The 22244-nt window shown below is 39.2% G+C and overlaps 1 protein-coding gene and 1 non-coding gene across 2 annotated transcripts in view; one reads left to right on the forward strand and one right to left on the reverse strand.

Moving 5' to 3' along the window:
• LOC137982779 (U2 snRNP-associated SURP motif-containing protein-like) overlaps positions 1-21494 on the reverse strand; it is a 22403-nt gene extending 909 nt beyond the window's left edge. The window contains exons 1-24 of the mRNA XM_068829926.1: positions 21398-21494; positions 21177-21278; positions 20114-20228; positions 18586-18695; positions 17220-17293; positions 16183-16292; positions 14712-14791; positions 13510-13675; positions 11925-12166; positions 11016-11059; positions 10178-10282; positions 8920-8986; positions 8379-8665; positions 7920-8025; positions 7723-7779; positions 7243-7322; positions 6537-6624; positions 5188-5304; positions 3674-3896; positions 2867-2905; positions 1445-1517; positions 1029-1242; positions 355-558; positions 1-38 (exon numbers count right to left, since the gene is read on the reverse strand). The exon at positions 1-38 is cut by the window's left edge and continues 909 nt beyond it. Of these exons, the coding sequence (XP_068686027.1) occupies positions 1-38; positions 355-558; positions 1029-1242; positions 1445-1517; positions 2867-2905; positions 3674-3896; positions 5188-5304; positions 6537-6624; positions 7243-7322; positions 7723-7779; positions 7920-8025; positions 8379-8665; positions 8920-8986; positions 10178-10282; positions 11016-11059; positions 11925-12166; positions 13510-13675; positions 14712-14791; positions 16183-16292; positions 17220-17293; positions 18586-18695; positions 20114-20228; positions 21177-21278; positions 21398-21481 (2825 nt within the window). The 5' untranslated portion in view covers positions 21482-21494. The remainder of the gene's footprint in view (positions 39-354; positions 559-1028; positions 1243-1444; positions 1518-2866; positions 2906-3673; positions 3897-5187; positions 5305-6536; positions 6625-7242; positions 7323-7722; positions 7780-7919; positions 8026-8378; positions 8666-8919; positions 8987-10177; positions 10283-11015; positions 11060-11924; positions 12167-13509; positions 13676-14711; positions 14792-16182; positions 16293-17219; positions 17294-18585; positions 18696-20113; positions 20229-21176; positions 21279-21397) is intronic.
• Positions 21495-21597: 103 nt separating this feature from the next.
• On the forward strand, positions 21598-21670 carry Trnak-cuu (transfer RNA lysine (anticodon CUU)). The gene has a single exon. It is a non-coding gene; the product is annotated as a tRNA-Lys (tRNA).
• Positions 21671-22244: the final 574 nt, after the last annotated feature.

A 22244-nucleotide genomic window follows, 5' to 3' on the forward strand; every position in this document is an offset into this window, starting at 1 on the left:
GAAGGTGAAGGGGAACGGGATTCGTAATTCTTGAGGGACTGAGGAAGAAACAAATTCAAATAAGATCAAGTTAAACATAAATTTTCCAAAAAATAATTAATTTTCCCTAGTTTCCAAAGGGGGCCATAACTTAAAAAGTTCATTTCCACTCAAGCAAGGAGAAACAACAGCCAATCTTACTCTTCTAGTAATGTTTACTGAAAGTTGGATGCCTTTAGGTTGATCGGTTTCCGTTTAGAGGTCGACCTCACATTTTACCCTTTACCCGTGGTGTATTTGGTTTGAGGCCGGCTGGCTTAGTAACTCGAGGGAAGTCAAGTAAAAGCCAAAGTAAACACTTAAAAGTTGAAGTACCGTCAGAGATACAGCCAATGGCGATCGTGACCTGCTCCGCGCGGGGGATCGTGAAGTCGAGCGACTTTCAGATGACTGGGAACGACGGGTGCGTTTCTTTGACGAGGGGGACTTGGAACGACTGCGAGACTTCTTACGCTTGGAATCTGAGGGAGAAGACGCATGACTGCTGCTTTTCTTCTTTTTTTCTTTTGGTTCGATTGCCTGCAAGTCAACGAAATGACAATTCAAGGTTACAAATATCACTTTGCTATATAACACAATAACTTAACGTCAATTTTGTCGGAACTAAGCAGAAGGCGGATGGAAGGGGTTTGAGAGCCAGTGCGCAGCATAGCTTGGATCCAGTTTCTCCAAGCCACAATGTATATTTACTCAAAAGGAATCCGTTTCTGACGCCACGGCTGCGAAGGAGGGAAGGAGACTAGTTGTTTGCTTAACTTGCGAAAACAAGCCAGCCAGCCGAGGGAAGTATCTGTCCGGCTTGCTGGCGTGACTGCAGCTTAACCCGCATGAGGGCCAGGACAGAATTGCGTGACTGGAGCCAGTCGCTGTTTGGTTCGCTGCAGGGAGTGAAGATGTTTCTTACAAGCGCGTTGGCCAACCGAGCGGAGAATCTAAATGGCTCAATAGCATTAAACAGAAAGCTCACTGACTTTATTAGCAGTCTATACCTCGAGAAGCTTGGCTCTGTACACATCACACTGTTGCGCTATGTTGCTAGTTCCTTTTGCTTCCAATTTCTGAGCGTACTCTGCAACCTTAAGTTCAATTTCTCGAAGCTTTTTTCGTCGGCCTTCGTCGATTTCCGCGACACGCGGTGTTTCCGAGGAAGAAGCCGTCGGCTCTTCGGGTCTGCTCGGGGAATCCTCTTTGACGGTGGAAGGTCTGAAGAGTGAAAACAAAACCTTAGTCACCGTCACATTTTGACAACAACGACAACGACAGAAAGCAATCCTTTTAATAAGGAGAAATAATCAAAATTTGTTTGGAAAACAAACATTTTTTTCCCGGATTAGTTATTCTTTTGAAAGAGTGGAGGTTCCTTTAATCGCTTTCAGTGGAAATAATCAAACAGCTCAATACTCACACAGCGGCTGATTCCGGTTCTTCGCTTCGTTCCCACTCAGGGCGATCCCATTTTGAAGCGACATGAGGAATATCTGATGGAAAACAACGTTCTTAATCAGCACCATTCGCGCTTTTTTAAAGATCTCTAACACCCCATGGGAACCAACTTGCCCGGACGACTTAAGCACGCCGGGCTGCGCAGTACGGATGCGCAGTAATCAAAATCCCAGGACTCATACACGAAGTGACACTCGTTGTGATGCCAACATTCTCTAACATCGTTGTGGTTACGCCACGGTTTAATTACAGCCTTCAATGAAGTCTCGGCCTCACGATACTCTTACAGTGGACAGCTACGGTCGAAAACTTTCCATTTTTTATTATTTTTTGTATAATCAAACCTCCCCGTTATGAAAAGCAGGTAACTAGACCCACATCAAGTTTCCCTTTTAGTCCAAGCCCGTGCTACCTACTTCAGTCTAACAAAGAGCCAATTGCAAGCCTTCGTGTTATTATTTGGTGAGGTTACATGCAGCTGTTTATCTTCAATGGGCCCTTTGCAGCATGTGATCACATGGTACAAAAACCGCCATACTGGCCTCGGTTGTTCAAAAGGTGGATACGCTATCCAACGAATAAATCACTATCCAGCGGATGAACACTATCAAAACCAATTGAGTTATCCAGTGGATAGCTCTATCCACCTTTTAAACAACCGGGGCCTGGGCCCGGTTGTTCAAAAGCCGATTAACGCTAATCCCAGATTAAAAATTAACCAAGGAGTTCATTTCTCTAATCCCAAATGCTGTTAAACGCTGATATTCGGCAAAACTTAGAAGAAGAAGGCAATCTTGAAAAACAAAAATAAGCAAAAGAAACTTTCACGAAACACGAAACAAAACTTTACGCTAATCCTGGATTAAGTTACGGTAATCAGCTTTCGAACAACCGGGCCCTGGAGAGCCAATTGCACACTGGGACATCTAAAACAAAGACAATTTAAATGAAGTTGCTTTGTTTTAGATGTCCCAGTGCGCAATTTGCTCTCCAGTATGGCGGTTTTTGTATCATGTGATTGCCAGCTGCAAAAGGCCCATTGAGGTAATCCCAGACTTGAGTGATGTTGAAGTTGCAGAGAAGAACAAGAGGGCACTTCGTGACGCTTATCAAAATCGTCGTGCAGCTAATTCTGGGCGTTTCTGGACATATCTAAAACCTCTAGAGAGGAAGCTTTGATGCAAAGGGAGCAGTTTAAGCATTTCATACAGTGAAAAACAGTTCAAAACAAATATAAACTGTGTCACTCAGTTTTCCATAGAGCCTCAAAGGTGCGTCGCTCGTTTACCGGAGGTGTTCAATCGTGGGCCGCAGAGGGAAAGATTAAGAGTTAATGCAGTGAACGTCCCTAAAATCATAGCAATCAATCAATGCACATGCTTACCTTTATCGCGTGGCTTCTCCGCCATCTTTTTGTTATTCACTGCAAACAAGAAAAACAATAAAAATGTCCGTTTTCCGATGAATTAGGGTGCGTTCGATTGACCCTATTCCGGAATAAGAATACGTGGAGTGATGATTAAAACGGTATGTTTGGCGCGTCTCGAAGCAGCAAGGTGAAGGATAATAAAAATATGTTTAAAATGGCATTTTACCAGATGTTTGACAATTTTAATGTGAATCTCCGTAAAAACGAAGGATGTTAAACTTATATTCCACGTATTCCTATTCCGGAATACGGTCAATCGAACGCACCCTTAATCTGGAGTCCGTGACGTCACATGAAAAGACGTAACGTGACGTTACACGCTCGTTAACTGAAAGTTTTGCCAACCTTTAGGCTTTACGACGCATTAAATGCTAAATTCCCGCAAAATATGTTTGTTAAAGCCGCCGAGTTTCCTTAACAAAAACATTTAGGGTTGAAACGTGGCTTCACGCTAATTCATTCATACATGACTGATAATCCAAGATGGCGTTCGATAGACAGCAAAGCAATGACGGAAGTTGTAAGAGATATTTTCATTGTTGATCATTGTGACTGATGATCTTAAGAACAAGAAAGACAATGCCAATTTTTTTTTTACATTTACGCATAGATTTCTAAACGGGATTATTCAAGGTACAAATTATGACAGAGTTCTCCATGAGAACACGGCTGATTGACAAATGCTTGGTATGTACCCTCAACCTCTATGACGCGTCTTCGAGATAAACTGAGCATTTGATTTCAAGCAGCTAAAACACTTACCTGGGGTTCCATCAATATCATCCCGAGTTAACGGAGAACCGTCGATATCAGTACTACTTAAAGGGACGCCATCTATGTCCACTGATCGTATTGGTACACCATCAAGGTCCACAGCTTTTAATGGCACGCCATCAACATCCAGAGGAGCTCCGTCCACATCGGCTTTCATTTTTCCAACACCATCATCCACTGGGTACAACGAACGCAGAGGTTCATCGGGAGCCTAACAAAAGTGGCACACAAGAAAAACGGATACTAACTTTGTAACCCGGATATTAAAGATTTTTCCCGCCGGGTCTAAAATGCTGGTAACTGGTAACTGGCAAAAGGTAAACGGTAACTGGTAACAGGTAACTGGTTTAAGTTTAAGCAGAAACCCATAAGGGTTGAAACGTGTAACGCGCGTTCACAGCTTCCGAGTATTCAGTGCGAACTGATTGGTTGAATGTTTCAGTGCTAAATACCATAGTTGGAAACCCCTCGCTCTTGTTGTTCCAAATATGGTACTTAGCAAATTGAATATTTAGAAGCTTGTTTCCCAGAACACAAGGGGCCGTTACACGTTTCAACCCTTATGGGTTTCTGGTTTAAGGTTAGGGCTTGGGTTAGGGTTGAATTGCCCGTTACCAGTCACCAGCACTTTTGACCCGCCAGTTGTTTCCTCGCTTTCGCAGCATTGAATTGGCATCGGTCGGTAGGCTGCCGATGAAGTCTGACGAGACGAGTAGCGAAGAAACATCACTGTTTAATCAATTAGAAGAAATCTCTTAGGTTCATAAACGAGAGTGAGTTCTTCGTCGGGGGCATCCAGATACCAAGAAATAGATGAAAGCATTAAGCCTTGCCGTTTGTTTCGACGAAGAACTACCGACGGTAGAAGGAGTCCCGAGGCTGAAACTGGAAATCTCCTTCTCTCTAACCCTCACGTTTTTTGCAATGGTCATCAGGATATATACATGTATTACGCGCGAAACTACTCTTTTTTTTCTTTTTTTTTTTTTCCTTTTTCCACTTCATCACATTTGCCTAAATCGGCATAGGAATAAGAAAAACCAAGAGAAAATGAGGGGACAGAGAAGGAGGCTCCCGGTCCAGCCCTTGGGATATGTCATGTCCACGAAAGTTATTTTTAGACGAGCGGAAGTCTTCCGAGACGTCCGCATGCAGGCCAACCTCGGTCCGATTTTTGAAAGAAAATATATATTCATCAGCCTTCCACGTGCGCCATCATTTTCTCTTTTCACTAAGAACCTGAGAGCGGGGCAAGACTGCATGCGGACATCTCAGAAGACAGACTTCCGCTAGAACAAAGACTTCCGCTCGTCTAAAAATAACTTTCGTGGACATAACATATCCCGGCCAACGCCTTGAGCCTCCCTCTCTGTCCCCTCATTTTCTCTTGGAAAAACTTGATCAGAAATAACAAACCCTTGTTAGGCAAAATGCAATCTCTTGTCTGAACAATCAATATGACTATCAAGCAAATATTGAAACGGATGTAATGATTATCTTACCTCTGGTTGGCCAGGTTTTTCAATATGACCCAAAAACACATTCTCAAGTTCAAATAAGAAATCTGGTGTGTAGACCGCCCAGTCCATCCATGCTGCTAGACAGCGAAGGACTTGTTTCTGAAGAGGATTGAAAAAGTAATATTGGTTTGTTAATACCATAATATCATGCAATTGTTTGGGTGAGAGTGGTCCTGAGAAGTTGCTGTTCACATTGATTAAAGCCCCGTCTACACGAGCAATTCTTATGTGACAATTTTCATTTGCTCGTGTCTACTCGTGTAGACAAGGACATTTGGCCAATTTTTACGCGACAAATGTATTTGCTGAAAAGCTGGCATGTTAGCTCTCGTATTAACAAATAAAAGTTAACAAATACGAAAAGTTGCTCGTGTAGACGACTTGTCACATAAAATGTAGCAAATTCCTGCCTCTTAGTGAGTGCCATTGGAGAACGACCGGGCAAGCTCGCCTTGCTTCTGCTTTATCTCTGCTGTCCACTGTGGCATTGCTGACCCACTTAACTGCCAATTGTCAACAATTACTTTTTGTGCTCTCTTCATGATCAAATGTATTTGCCACATAAATTTGCCACTTAAAAATTGCTCGTGTAGACCTGGCTTAACGTTACGACGACCTCAGCGGAAGTCATTTTCATGCAAGTCATTTTCACTTGACTCTGCGGCTGACTTTCCGCTAAGGTTGTCGAAACGTCAATGTCACAAAAAACAGTCTATATCAAGGCTACTCTCACCCAGACGATCCTTAAACTATAAGTGGAATGCGACGCCTAATTTCAATACGGAATTTGGGAGTTTGACAATCAGAAAGGGGCTATCACCACAGCTCAGGGGATCGGTTTAGACAACGGATGGTAACCTCATAGCTAAGATACGTTTTGGTTATAACACGCCACCTAAAAACAAGGGTTCATTTGCTCCAGAGATTGAAAGATCTAAATGAGAGAAAAAGACTGTTTGTAAACAGAATATTAAATTTTCCTATATCGATGGCAGTGTAGCGCCAACTGAAATATAGGGCGTGGCATAAAAAATTGATGTCATTTCGAGTTGACATTTTCACACAGGCACAGGTACAATAAATACAGTGTAGCCAGTAGAATGCTAAAACATGGTCGACTGTGCATACCAGTGCCACTAACAAAGGAACATTGAATTTACAAAACTCTTAACCCATTGCCCCCTGGGAGTTAGACCTAAAAGATTTTACTCGAACGCCAGACAATTTTACTCCTCAACTGGGGGTTTCCTAAGGTTTAAAAGGCCAAAAGCAGAGATGGTGTAGTGATGCCATTGAATCTCCTTGGAGAATCTGAATGATTTTTGACTTACCCTGAAGTTCTCTGCTTTCATGCGAGCATTTATGGCTTTGAATGAAGCGCTTAAGTTGCTAAATATTTCAGGGAGGAGTTTCTGAAATCTGTCACAAAAAAGTATATACATCTTGAAACCTGTGTTTATTTTGTCAAAAGTCCTTTACTACTATCATGTGACCAAAAAAGTTTACTCTACAAAGTTGTGAACAAACCTAATTTACATTTACCATGGTAAAGTGAAAACATGCAATCACTTGAAAAATAAAATTAAATATTATTATGTGTTTACCATATAAAACTTAGAGCATAACTTTATCATAGAAAACTTGAAGCATGGTCATGAGTTTGAATCCTGTTCAAGCGTGGATTGTCAGGCTTGCTTGCACTTGCTAAACTGCAACAATCTTTCTAACTGTAGTAATTACTTTATGTCTATTCCACAATTCAAATAAACGAATTTCATCTATTCTAAAATCATAGAAAACTTAACTTAACTATGGTCAACATGCCAAAGTTCTACCTCAGCAACCACTGAATACTTGACGAATACCTCGTACCATACAATAATAACAAAACCCAGGATCAAATTTCACACGATGGATCCACTTCACCAGCTAACAAAACTATCTCAAACTATCTATATTATTGCTCCTGGGTTTTATGCATTCCTGATGAGTGATGACATTATAAATTACTTTAAAAGAATGGTTGAAACTGCATACCCTCTTCTATAGTACGACACATTTGGCACTTTGACTGAACAGTTATGAAGAATGTCTGACACCAAATACAGTCGAGCAACCTAGAGACAAAAATTAATAAATGTTAATCAAGTGTCTAAGTCAGTATTGACTGAGAATATATGATAACATTATATCTCATTCTGGGAACAAGTGCAACTTATCATCAGGTAACTCACTGACATAAGACAATTGCTGTAGAACAGTTTTCAATCCTCACAAACCTCTCGAGCAGAGAAAATAATCAACAACAAACTCAACCCACACATGGCCTTGAGTCTGGGAACCGAACCAGGGCCACCCTGGTGGGAGGAGAGTGTTCACACCTCTGTGTCATCCCAGGTACACGATTCACTTTTCAATGATGCAAATTGATTATTGTAGAACCACTCATTTCTCTTGGTGCAATAAATCAGTCACTTTTGTGCCTGAGCGATGATACAACATGAGAATGTATCTCACCTTAACCTGCAAAGGCGTCTCCAAGATGGATAACGATTCAGCAATACACTCGACAACCTGTGCAAATAAATAGACTTTTCAAGACAATTGCTGGACAAAACGTTTTCTGCAACATCAGAACTAATAATAAGATAATAAGGGAAAGAATCAATAAAACACAAATTAGATAAGAAATGAAATGATGGTGAAGCAATCACCTCTTCAGCACAGTCAGCATGATTGACACAAAACACCATACTCTTGGCAATCTTAGCCCTTTCTGGAGTCAAGTCCCTCAACATGTCTTCTAGCTTGTCGCGTTGTCTACAGAAATAAAAACAACAACAACAAAGTGTCATTACTTTTGTCAGGATGTCAGCATATTAGGTTGAGGTTGTCCTCATTGAGCACCTAAACGAAGAAGTGTCTTAAAGCCAGCAAAACACAAGACTGTTCACCACTTTTTGATGAACAGATGTTACAGTTCTTGTTCAGCAAACCTCAAACAGTGCATTATGTTATGTTGACTGCTGAAATAGGCCATTCAACAAGTTAAATGTTGTGAAACAAAGTGGTGATTTTATTGTTGTTGCTGTTGCCATCTTCATCATCACCATCATTCTGGTCTTTATTTTTGCAAATTTTTGATTAAAAAAACAGAAGGAAAAAAAGCCCACCTGTTAGACAGTACATTCTTTCTACTCGCTGCAGCTGTTGATGACGATGCACTACTACTGCTATGGCTACCACTTGAGCTCTGAGAAGGAGCAGCTGTTGTTGAGGGTGCAGGTGGAGCAACTGCGGTAGCAGCCGATGCTGGGGTTTCTACTTGAGGGACAGGTTGTTTATTGGCGTTGAATGCTGCGGCACTCATGGTGTATTTATGACATTGAGGAGGCTTCCACATAGAGCCCCCCTCAAACATCTTAAACTTTTCTGTCCGCCATTTGGTTGGAGAATCACCCTTCAAGAAAAACAATAAATTTTGTCAGAAGCAATTTGCTCACACACTGGAGATACAAAAATGTTCTGAGTAGAAATTTCAGTGTTTCCATGGCACCAATAGAAAACCTTCAAACTGTGTTTTAAATGCGGTAAGTTTTTCTTGGTGGAAATATTCGGCAAAACTATTGTGTTGTTGCAAAAAGTTTAATCAAAATTTCACAAAATGAAAAAAGGTGCTGCATAGAACAATGAACAGGCAACACAGGTACAAACCTGGAGAATGGAAAACAATTTCCACCTGTAATAAATGTGCTCTGGGCTTTGGTTGTCAAATAAGAACCTGCGTATAATGATAACATACAAAAAGAGCCACATTTCATACTAACACTGTAAAATGAACTCACACAAAATAATAAAGATATACTTCACGCAAGAATTAAAATAATAAGCTTTTGTGTAACTTTACAATAATTATACAGAGCTTAAGCAGTGAGACAAGCAACTTAGGCAATTTAATTAACCATTTGTACTTTAAATAAAGCTAGGATCCTTGCAGTTATGGCCGCAATTTTAGCAATTGCGTAGAGAAGTCTGAAAAATTCAGGACTACAACGGGGTTTCAACCCGTGACTTCAAGATACCGGTGCGTCGCTCTAACCAACTGAGCTATTAAAGCCACTGACGTTAGGAGCTTGCCATTCCTGGGTTCTAATTTTCCCGTGAGGAATGAATCAATGAAAGGCTATATGAAATGAATCATACACTGAACTGCAGATATGAAATCAAGTAAAGCTATGATCTTCGCAGTTATGGACGCAATTTTAGCAATTGCATAGAGAAGCCTGGAAATTCGGGACTTCAACTGGGTTTGAATCCCCTGCAAGGATCATAGCTTTACTTGATTTCATATCCACAGTTCAGTATATGATTCATTTCATATATCATTTCATTCATTCATTTCTATTTTATTAGCTACATGTACTTTCACATAAGCAGCAATTCGTTTTGTTTTCTCACAAATTTTGCATAAACTATTGTTTTCAAATGCACTTAGGAATAGTTGATAATACTTTATGCAAAATATGTGGGAAAAACAAAATGCATTGCAGGTTACAGCTGTACATGTATATGAAAGTAGCTAATAATGATGCTTAGTAGGAAGAAAGTATCTTCTGTGCAACAGAGCTGAGTAATGACATGACAAAGCCAAACACTGCATAATTGTACATCGTAATTCATACTAAGCAAATTAAATTTGTAGGAACAATAAACTACACTGTAGTGCTGCCATATGAAACGCATAATTTGATACAACTGAGAGAATGCATAAAAATAGCAAAAATTATTATTATCATTATTATTGTTGTTATTATTGTACACAACTAAAATCACTGTGACATTCTCCGGTTCATTCAAATATGAATAATTTTTTAATTGATTTGTCTGGAACCAATTTAAACACCATCTTATTCACAAAAGAGAGTTCATTGGCAATATGGATAAGTGCATTAAAGAATTTCACACACTTTACCTATACATAGGGTTATTCAATTCCTTGTTCATGATCATGGCTTCAAACATTGGTCCCTCACGCACCACAAACTCCACCATTCGGTGTACAAGGCACAGCAGGTTCCTGTTGGAATTACATGGTTACCACGACAACAAACAATAGGTAAAAGTTAGTGGCTAAGTAACCCAACTTTCCATAGTTAGATTACACCTGATCCACGAGAAAAATGTTATTGATTCTTGGAGAATGTGCAAGGAAAAGTCCTCTAATAATAGAGATGCTGAGGCTTACAGTTTGCATCAAACATGTAATTTTCTTGAAGTGTTGGACATTGTAACATAACAGTGGTTTTGCTCTGTAGTCAATGATAAAATCTGTCTAAAATTCTTAAGTCAATCACCAAGCATTACTTTTGGTATTTCCTGAATACTGCTGTATTGATCATTGGGATTGCTTTTGGGGCAGATTAGAATGAGTTTAATTAAGTAGGAAGGAAGAGATATAAAGGAAACACTAAACAGATGTTGTCTACGATGAGGAAGTGTAGGGAAGAACTCTGTTGGTCAGAAAGGTTTGTTTGCTTTTAAAGTGAAATGAAGGTCAAAAGACAGTGGAGAGGTGCTACAAAGCAATAATAATAATTTATTATTATTATTATTATTATTATTATAATTATTATTTCATAATACAAACAGCGACATAAACATCATTAATCACATGTAAGGCCACGCATGCTAAGAATGGTCATGTTCATACCTTAGCAAAAAGAAAGGTTTTGGAAAACATACCAACCAGGATATTCCACAAGGGAATAAAATCACAATGTATACTTTATAGTCAGTTTGCATTAAGGTACCTTTCCGTCGGGATTACAACTTTCACGACCGCATTGGCTAAGGTCTAAGAGACAATTGCCAAAGACTTTGTGAGTATTCAGAAAAACAGCTACAAAATTATTACAAATTATGAAGTAGTTAAAATAAAACATTGTGTTTTGGGAACATCAAAAACAGTACTTCTCGCAGCAGTGTGGTAAACATCTCTGCCAGACACTATTTTTCTTAGTTTTACATGTAAATACTGTTTTGTCAATGAATGGGGATGTAACATTTTTTCTATTGATGAAAAAAAGATGACCAACACTAAAATTATATTTGTTTTAAAAGCAAACGTTTGAAAACAACTGATACGCAAACCAAAAATACATTAAAAGATTCACATATGCAAAGATTTCATACGACTTTGACTTGAAAATAATATAGTTCATCAACGAGATAATAAATTTAACCATGAAATAATAGCAATGTTGATATACGAGTCATAAATTAACACAATAATCAACAAAAAATCTAATAAAATAGTCATAATTTCATAAAAATAAAGTGGGAAGGTGATTTCTAATGTGATTTTTAATTTACCTTTACAGTATTCCAAAACTGAATTAAGAGTCATTGAAGCTTATCCCAGAAGTACATGAATTTCAATAAATTGAAGGAACAAACAAAGTTAAGCGAAATTGAGAATTTACAACTTACTTTTGATGCACCTGTATAATTGCCTCATGTTCCTTTTTGTGACAAATGGTTGTAATCCTTAATCTTATGTTTTGATATGGAATTAATGTGACTCCAGCTCATACATGTACCAAAGGGTTTTCCCCATCTAAAAAATCCCTGAACTATTAAGGGTCAAGTTGAAAAGTAGTGGACAATAATATTATTAACATAAGAATCCTACAATCATACTGTAGTTGTTACCAACTCACCTCTTTGTTAAAACCATTTGGGTCAAGATCACGTGGGTGTTCCTCACCCCCACCCTGTGGGGGAGGGGCACTAGAATAATCATCTTTCTTTTTGTTATCAGGTTGAGCATTGAATGGAAGCCCCGAGGGGGGAGGGGGTGTGGTGTCTTCTTGCATCTCAGGTGGAATATATATAGGGTGGGGAGGTATAGGGACACCCTTGCCCCATCCCAGCTTCATTTCATAAGACATGACTTCTTTTCCTATTGACAAAACAACAAGCAAGGGGTTACTCAGTGAATCTAAGTCATTTTTTTTGTACGTATGGTAACGTTAACTTAGTACTGTCCAAACTTAGCAGGCTTGTTAGGTTTTTGCAATATTATAGAAAAAAATCAATAAAATACAAAAAAAAAAAAAAAATAGACAGCTGTTCTTGAAAACTAGAAGGTGGAAAATAAAGTTAGTCTAATATGTGCTAATTAATACGAAGGCAAGTTTTTTTTTGGCACCTGGCTACTCTCGAAAACCCGGACTGAGAATCACTACAAGTATCTTTTAGCCCCAGTCCTACATGTAGCAACTTTGAAGAGTGTTGATCTTTACCGTATTCCCTTGATTAAACGCCCCAAATGGAAGGAAAAGAACCAATAAACACCGGACCCAATCAGAAGAATGCAGCATTTATTCAAGGATTGTGAGAAAAAAACAAGTACGCGTTTAACTCTCTGAACATCGATCACAAGCCAGACAATTACGATTCTATCTCAGAAAAAATGCAAGACATTGGAACTTTTAACGTGTTTTTGTTTCAACTAACACTTGCAAAATGATCTACCATAATTGTTCTCAGAGATTTACAAAATATGATTTTGAAATAAACGCCACCCTTGAATAAATGCTGCATTGGACACGCTAAAAATTTAATAAACGCCGTGGCATTTACAAGTAAATATGGTACTTGAACATTTTTTTTGTCAATGCTCGCTCTACTAGAGCTAACCTTTACGGCCTACAAGTGAGATGATTTTGCCATGGGTTGTTCATTCTTATGGATGTTTTGTTGCACTCCCAACTCTACACTTGCTCCTAGCATTAAGTAGTAGCGTTCGGTGAGTATTCTGCAGACACCAGCAATGTGGCAGGTGGGGTAACAGTTGGAGAGGCTGTCAGGATTCTTTTAGATACACCCTTCCCAGTAGAAAATTTTTTTTTTTGCTACCAGGACGTACATTGTACAAGCAAACTACAGTCTTGGACAAAATTCTTGGGAAAAATTCTAGCTTAAGCATCATTTGACATGCACTTACAAAGTATATTGGTCCTTTCCACCCCCCAAACCAATGTTGACAATGTGATGCAAAACATACTGTGCAAGCCTTTGCCCATATTTTAACCAACATTGGAATGGGGGAAGGGGGTAAAGTGGGAAGAATTTAATCTTTATCACACAGACAAATTAGCACATCAAATTTTCCCAACGAGTTTTGTCCAAGATTGTAGAAAATCTTCTGTTGATAACTTTTAAACAGTTCACTGGTGACTCTACGTCGTTCTACAGGTAACATATATCAAAAGCTAGATGGTCCATTAAAAAGTTTTCAACCTTTCAGTGCATTCAGAGCCTTTTCTCCATCCTTTCTTCTCATGTAAGCAACAAAACCACAATTCCTGTTGCGAGCCTTTTCTTCTTCTGTCCTGGGCCACATGATTTTCACACTAGCCAGTGGACCATACTTGCCAAAAAGTCGCATTAACATCTCTTCGGTCATCTATATTACACACGATAAATCTGAGCATGTATTGTCAAGGATTTACAGTATCTTCAATTTGTGGAAAGCAAGCCTTACCGAAAATCAAGAGAAAGACACCCAACCCTTCAACCCTTATTAAAGTTTTGAGATAATTTATGCAAGCCCAGGATTAATTTAGTTTGACTCGTATATTAAAAGCTGGGGAGGTGCAGTGGCCTCATGGTTGGAGTGATTGACTCCGGATTGAGTCATCCGGGTTCGGGTCCTGGCCGGGAAATATTGTGTTGTGTTCTTGGGCAAGACATTTTACCCTCATGGTGCCTCTCTCCACCCAGGTGTATAAATGGGTACCGGCGAATTTAATGCTGGGGGTAACCCTGCGATGGACTAGCATCCCATCCAGGGGGGAGTAGAAATACTCCTAGTCGCTTCATGCTACAGAAACTGGGATAAGCTCTGGCTCTAATGGGCCACTAGGCTTGTAACTAGACTTTTACCTTGCTTAACCCATTAACACCTCAAACGCCTTAGGAGGGCCCCAGTTGACAAGTAAAATCTACTGGTGCTAGACAGAATAAAATCTGTTAAAACTTGTCTCACTCCCAGGGGTCGAAGGGTTAATGGAGGGGGCATTAAGGAGGGTGCCTACCATTGTTATTGCGCGTACGTTCTGCGCATCTCGAGATACTCGAATTTCCTATGGATGGTGCTTATTAATACAGGGATACTTTTGCGCGGGTCAAAACTATGCGGAGAAAGCAGAACTTAGCACGCATTCTTCAGAGATAATTAGGCTTCAATTTGGAGAAGAACGCCATACATTGCTTTGTATTTTAAAGCTTTTTACAAATATTGTTGATTAATTATCTTCGAAAAATGTGAGGCTACCCCCAATTTTCTTTTTGGATTTCAATAACACTCGTTAAGATCTGCTTTTCCCGCATATTCAGTAAACCGCGGAAAATTACCTTTGAATTAGTAGGCACCGTCCTTAACTCAAGTTAAGTTTCTCTCTTTTGCCCATTTAACAATTTTGTTTCAACATATTTATTACCGCAGGATTGATATTTCCAATGTACAAATTTGTTGTGTTGGGATCTCCTGTATCATGTGAACCATAGGAGTAGGTTTCCTCTAAAAGACAAAATATATATCTGGCAGTTAAAATTAATACAATTTCCTGAACGTAGGTACTGTAATTGTAAGCTAAGAAGGCCCAAAAGTCAAGTTGTTTTGGTGCTTTTGATATACTTACACATCTTGGGTACATGTAAGTACTTATTCCACATACTGGTTTCTTTGTGTTGTATGGATAAAGAAGGCCAGAAAAGTGCTTACAGTATACGCCTTATTCCAAAATGGCTGCCATTTAGATATTCTTTTGTTTTCATTCAAATTAGACCTTGATGCCTCGTTCAAGGCAAAATATTCTTGTGGATTTTCAGCTCAAGAACGAGGCATCAAGGGCTAATTTGAATAAAAACAAAAGAATATTTAAATGACGGCCATTTTGGAATAAGGTCTATAGTTGGATGACATCAATAATGATCTGTTTCACTAATAATAATAATAAGTTTATTATTATTGTTCCCTTCAGAATTCTTCTCCACAAATTCAAAGTCACTCGTGGGCTTACTGACAAGTAACGTCACAAAGCAAGCTCTAAACTCTGGTCTTCAAGTGGAGGTAAAAAGCTGGATTTACCATCACCTACATGTACATGTAAAAATAACCCTAATTTCAACAATAATTACTTTATTGTTGGAAAAACGTACTGGTAACAAATGCTCAGACTTAATGGAACACCTTGTGTTGGATATCAATAAATTATTTTATGCATGTATGTGATAATTATGTGCATTTTTGGTCAATCGATTGTGCTCGATAACAAAAGCGAAACAGAATTTTTTTTACTTAAGTTGTTCAGTTTTCTTTTAATTAATTTTTTGACACTACATCAAGGCTGCTGACTATGAAAATTGTCCAGTAGCCCTTCGGGCTTGCAACATTAAAAGTTAGTAGCCTGAGTCATTTTTCAAGAGCCCAGAATTAATTAATTCCAGTTTGGATCATATTTACAAGAAAGTGAGGATGAATCAAGTAAGGCGCCCGTTCGGGCTACCTGTTCAGAAATTTGGTCGCCAGCACTCGCAAATAAGGCACCCCAGGTGACTGGGCGACCGTTAGGCAGCAACCTTGTACAGGTATAACTGTACAAAATACAAAACTTTACATACATCATGCATGCCATAAATTACAATCAGTGATTTACATAATACATGACAAACAAAAGGCGCACAAAAGATCAAAGAAGCACAAATCCGCAAAATAAGAAGTTGTTCAGTTTTGATTGAAAAGTGTTGAATGAAACACACATTGGCTTATTTGCATTTGTGCTTGCTTCGGTCCGTCAGTGATTGTAAAAAGATTAACTTTGAAATTTTGAGAATTGAACAAAGGAGGCAATGCCTCTCTTCCATGTTTACTGAAATCCCTGATTTATCACAAAATACCAACATCCTTACCTTTTGGAGGCGCAAGCATGGCGGGAGCCATTGTGTCCAGCATATCTTTGGGAATTTCTGAGAAATCTCCCTTCTTAATTTTGTGTCTTATTTCACGTTCCAATTGGTATCTGTGAAAATGAAACAAAGGACAAATTTAAAGAAGTACATTTCAATTAACAACTTTATGTACAAAAACAGACGTTACCTGTTTTCCTCCTTAGAGTGAGACATGTACATGTATTTAACAACATACTATTCACAGAAGTGGAAGTGGCTAGTGGTGGAAATCTACTGAGCCACAAAGCGTAAATGATGAGAAAATTAACCAACTCAGTGCAGAGTTGAAAAGTCAAGCATTGCATGCCCAGCTTGCAGACTGGTGAGAAATATACTTAGATAAGCAAATTCTAAATTAGTCTGTAGATTGCAGGGAACCTCAGCACCCATCGTTGTACAGTTGCATCCTTCAATTTTGGTAATTAATAATTAATGATAATTTAGTAATAATGAATGTGACTACACGTAATTTAGGTAAAGTTAAAATCGAGCCGGTCACCAGTAATCGGGGATCATGTATGCCTATTTGAGGTACAAGATTTTGCCAAGTGTCAGATGACACATACTTGCTTGTATGTGGTTGTATAATGGTTTCGAGTTCTGAATTGTGCTTTGTGCGGCAGTTTGCCCCTCCCCCTTCCGTTCCTCTTAGGAAGACTTGGTGAGTATTGACGGTGCCTGGTGGTGGTTGCCGCTCTCTAGGTTGCCGTGGATATTTGCGCACCCTCCTCAAGGCCTGCATTTTGCTTGGCACTAATACCCGCTTTTATCGGCACCTCCCCCAAGCTCATCTTTATTAGTAATAATAATCATACTAATATATTATTAATCTTCACCAAACTTGAATGTACTCAAACCTAGCATAGCTTAATTGGATAATACCCAGACCCTGCAGTATTCATTCTTTACAAGAGGTCACTATTGACCTAATACAAAAGTGGCTACGAATACTACTAAGAGAGTAATCCATAATCTTTAATTAAAGGTCACCCATTTACCTTTTTAATTCTTCTTTAAAGAGTTCCAAATTGCTCTTCTTCTTTTCTTTCTCCTTGGTTTTTTTCTTGAGTTCCTAATAACATTTCCAGAGTAAAAAGTAATTTTAAAGTGTCCCTAAACTTTAAATTTCGTTCTACTTGGATTTTCACTCGTGTCCAAGATTGCAGTATAACAAACTTGACACGCTTTATTTCATATTTAACAAAAAGAATATTTTCTTGTAAACCATATTGTGAACCACTTACTCACAATGATGGACCTAGGATAGAGTTCAGGCTTCTTCACAGAAAACTTAAACCATGAAAAACAGGATGGCAGATAAAAGAAAGATGAGTTTTTTTTCTTGCTGTTGTTTTGCTCTACTTGCAGTAATAAAACCCTAAGCTTTAGACTTGAAAAAAAAAAAACAAAAAAACAACAGGGAGAGTCATCAATCCACATGCCTATAGCCTGGATTATAAAGGAATGCCCACCCTAGCAAAGCTTGTAAAAGGTTATTAACACCCTAGTAAAGATTTGTTTGTTACACTGTTTGATGTGAGAACTTGACATGATACAAGGCTGCTGCCTAATGGTCGCCCAGTTGCCTGAGGCACCTTACTTGCAAGAGCGGCAGGGTTGTCAATAAGATTTAAAGTAGGTGGAGAAATTGTGAAAGTAGACGGCACTGGGGGCCATAGGCCCCCGCATAGGTGAAGGGTCTGGGGGCCGCCCAGGCCCCCAATGGGGTACAGGGGCAGAGCCCCGTTGGGGGTCCAGGGGGTGAAGCCCCCGGAAGCAAATTGAGTTTGACTTATTGACATTGACAAAAATTGCCTTTCCTCAGAGTAATTATAACAAGTCTCACTTCCTGAAAAGAACATTATTTCTTCTATGTGGAAAACAAAGACAGTCCAGCCGTAATCCAGGCAAATTTGTCACCAGTCTTTCTCTTCTGTCCATTCAACATGGCGGACAGCAGAATCGATCGTGTTGTTTTTCCGTACACGTGTTGTGTAAATTATAATAGAACTCGTTTAAAATCACCCAACAAGCAAAGAGGGGACAAAATATCACCAAAAACCACTGACTGCCTTCAGGATATATTGAATGTTTTCCAAAGTAGCCGGCTCCTTAGTGGGGAGTAGCCGCCGGAGTTCGCCGGTTGCCGGCTTCTACTGAAATCCCTGAGCGGGCGACCAAATTTCTGAACAAGTAGCCCGAACGGCCGCCTAGCTTATCACAAGGTGATTCATCCTCACTTTTAATTAATTAATTCTGGACTCTTGAAAAAATTACTTGGGCTACTAACTTTTAATGTTGGAAGCCTAAAGGGATCCAGAAAAATTTTCTTAGGCAGGAGCCTTATAATACGATCCCACATACCGAAGGTTTTGCCTGTTTAAATTCAGTTTTTATCTTCTGTTCCATAACGGCTGTCTGTATTTTGGCCATTGGTTTGTATAATGCTCCTGCCTGCTTGGAGGCAGTTTCCTCTGATAAAAAAGAAAGGAAAAATTTGTTCAAAAACACCATTTAGTACATTCCATGAACAAAACAGCATCTTAAAATTCCCATTAGAGGGAAAAGTGGAGGCAGTGTGGCCCAGTGGTTAGGGCGCTTGCCTTGAGATCCGGAGATCCAGGGTTCAAGACACATTCTGACCACTGGTTGAATTTGTTCCTGGTAGTCCCTGGTTCAACTTCCCAGCCAACTGGTTTGCCTCCGGCCAGTTGGGATTCTTAACAGTTGTTGTTATTGTTCTGTTGTTGTTTCGTTGTGTTTCATTGGCCCTGAAAAGCCCCTATGGGGAGCGGTCAATTAAGTATGTATAAAAAAGTATGCATTCCTCCCGACCCAAATGGCAAAACTGCCTGGGAGTTGTAGTAATATAGCATGCAAATACAGCTGCCCTTTCTCACTCACTGCCACTCCAATGGGAATAACAGGAAGCAATGAAGGGTGGCTCTATTCGCAGGTTAGTTGTCTTACAGCTAGAGGAATGGCTCTATCTGTAAATACCATTACTAAAAACTGCTTTAAAAACAAGTAGGCATCTTGGTCCATTAAAGAGTGTTCGACAGTTGCTTTGGAAGCAAAGGACAAGGGTAGGGAAAGAAACAATCTTATAGGAAAATCATGATGTGTGTGATCATCATTTGTGCATATGAAATATCAATGCACATAAATAGCCCATTTCCGAGTTGCTGCATCCCTCAGTTTCAAAGCGAGTCCTGATCCACAACCATTCAAATGGAAATGAGTTGCGTATTCTTATGCAAATCAAACTCATTTCCCTTTCAAAAGTTGAGCACCAAGACTCACTTCAAAACCAAGACAAACAGCAACTCGGAAATGGACCATTGCATGTACAGTGTAATTCAAGATGGCCCTGAAAAGCAGAGGAACGAAAAACCAAAAATTTGCTAAAGCTCACCCTATGCACAGGATGCCCAAGATTAACAAATGCTGAGCACAACAAAAATGGAGTGACCCAACAGGAAAGAGGATTGACTTCTTAAAAGATTACTAAAAATCATTTTAAGAATCAAAACACTAATTAAAAATAATTAGAAACAAAACGATGTTTCTGCCATCTCAGTACTACAGCAAAAGACAAGGCACTAAGATTCTTTAAATTCATGATAGAAGATCAAAACCTCAAATCAAGTTGACTTTGCCAACTTTTCAAGCAGACAGATTTATCAGCTATGAAAATATTATTATTTCAGATTAATTCATAATATTATTTATATATCATAATGGAAAATAAACTGCCCATTCATGTACTCTGTTGTGCAATGCTGTAGTTTTTAAGTCTTTTTTCCACTGCTTAGATGTTTCCACACAAAGGAAACATCATGGACAATATACATATATTATAACAGCTACGAGGAATTTCAAGCAAAGTTACCTTTTGTTTCAGGGTTGATCGTGTTGCCACGCACAAACGTTTTTCCAGCCGCACGCGAGTCTTCAAAGGAAGCCACAAAATCGGCAAACACTTCTGCAGCTTCGGCTTCCTGCTTCTATAATAGAAAATTACCACAGTTTTATTCAACAAAATTACCAGCCTGAATTTGCACTCTTCTCTGAATCTCTGGAATTACCCCTGAGTGCTTTAATTTAATTTGGAGGGTCACCTTGTGGCTGTTAGTTTCTGAAATAAAAGTTATTATTAAGTCCTGATTGCAGGAATTACATGTACGTCATCACTGCATTACAGCTGCAAGTCAAATCCAAACAAGACAAGACGAGACAAGAGACAGACTGCAGTCAAAGGCAATCAGAATGTTCCTTTTTGTATGGCTTCTACCATTGTTATGGCAGGGGTAGGTGCCACTCCTAACCCATTACATGCACAACTTGTCCTAGAAATATTGCTCCTCATTTTACCACCCTCAGATAAATGGAATTAAGCTGTGTGAACTTTGTAGTACATGGATTAAAACCCAGGTTGCAGGGGATGTGGTCTGCGAGAGATGTTCACTACTGTACAGGAAGCATCCCTTACTAGCGGCATGTGATATCTTTGTCATTGAGAGAGTGGCTCTTAAAACGATCCTTGTACATTAAAAGCTGTACAACGACACTAGGGATGAGAAATTGATCGTTCTTTATGTATTTTCTTTTTCTGATCCCCAGGGATTGGTATTTTGAGAGAGAGGGAGAGGGTGGCTCTTAAAACGATCCTTGTAAATATACATTAAAAGCTGTACAACGGCACTGGGGATGAGAAATTGATAGTTCTTTATGTATTTTCTTTTTCTGATCCCCAGGGAATGGTATTTTTCAAAATCACGAACAAGTTGAAAGGATCATGCTATTCAGATTTAACGACAAATTTCGTGATCTCTTCTCCCAGAAAAGTATTTGAGTTTCTGATCCACTTTTCGAATTAATTTAAGCTTAAGCTTAAATTAAAGTGAGTTATACATTTAAAAGGTAAATCACAAACACTGATGTTCTTTCCAAACCTTTTTCTTCTCTTCAACATCTTGCTTTGATTTAGCAGACTTCTTTAGACCAGCGTTCATCATTCCAACAGAAAAAGACTTTAACTTGCTTTGTGAGATAGTCTAGAAGAACATGAATTGGCAACCATCTTGATCTGTAATTTGCTTAACTTCTCACATTTGACAACAAATTGTCTTCCTATAAGGTTCAAGAAAAGCTAAAGCAAGAAGTGGCCGCTCACCTTCATAGATCCTGGGGCTAACCCATCCGGGGATAGGCCCCAAGGCAAAGATTTCTCGGAGGATTCAGACTCTTTCGCCGCCATTACATGGTTGTGAAGAATCATGTGCTTCCCAGAATGCTTTATTATTGATGTCCAAAGACGCATTTTTCCCAAAAGCTATGTATAATTAAATTAAAATTTCCCCTCTTCTCAGCGGTGCCCGGCTAGCTCAGTCGGTAGAGCATGAGACTCTTAATCTCAGGGTCGTGGGTTCGAGCCCCACGTTGGGCGCGTACCTTTTTTTTTTTTTTTTTTCCCTCCCTGATCAAAAGAATTTTATATTCATTTATCCTCTCCAGTGAGATTCAATGCTCAAGTTACAGGGGAAATAAAAGAGTATTAGATGCTTCGACATCGGGTTTCAAAGCCAAATTACCATTTCATGTGCTCTTTCTTTGAAATTCTTTCAATGAACAATTAAAATTCCCCATAATAGCATCTAGTTTTTGTTCTGAGGCTCCACGTTCTTATATTTTTGCAATTTGAGCCAGAGATTGTTCTGAGAAATGGCTGTTGTTCAACCAATATAGAGTCAATGATAAATATAATTTGCACGTGGCACCACTCATTAAAACAAGACACTGTGCAAGCGCTTACTTGGGATACCTTGTGCCGCAGTTAAACTTTTTTTTTTTATATTGCGGCTAAAACTCATAGACTACGGATTTCACCTTGCTTGCTTGTTTTGATTACAAAACCAGTTTCAAAGCAGACCTTTGGCGGTGTATCTTGCCAAATGTTAACATTTTGTTAAATTTAGTCATAAAGATTTCGCAGGCGACCAGCTCGGGCCATGACTCCAACA

Source organism: Montipora foliosa, chromosome 13 (assembly GCF_036669935.1).
Source record: "Montipora foliosa isolate CH-2021 chromosome 13, ASM3666993v2, whole genome shotgun sequence".
Taxonomy (NCBI): Eukaryota; Metazoa; Cnidaria; class Anthozoa; order Scleractinia; family Acroporidae; genus Montipora; species Montipora foliosa.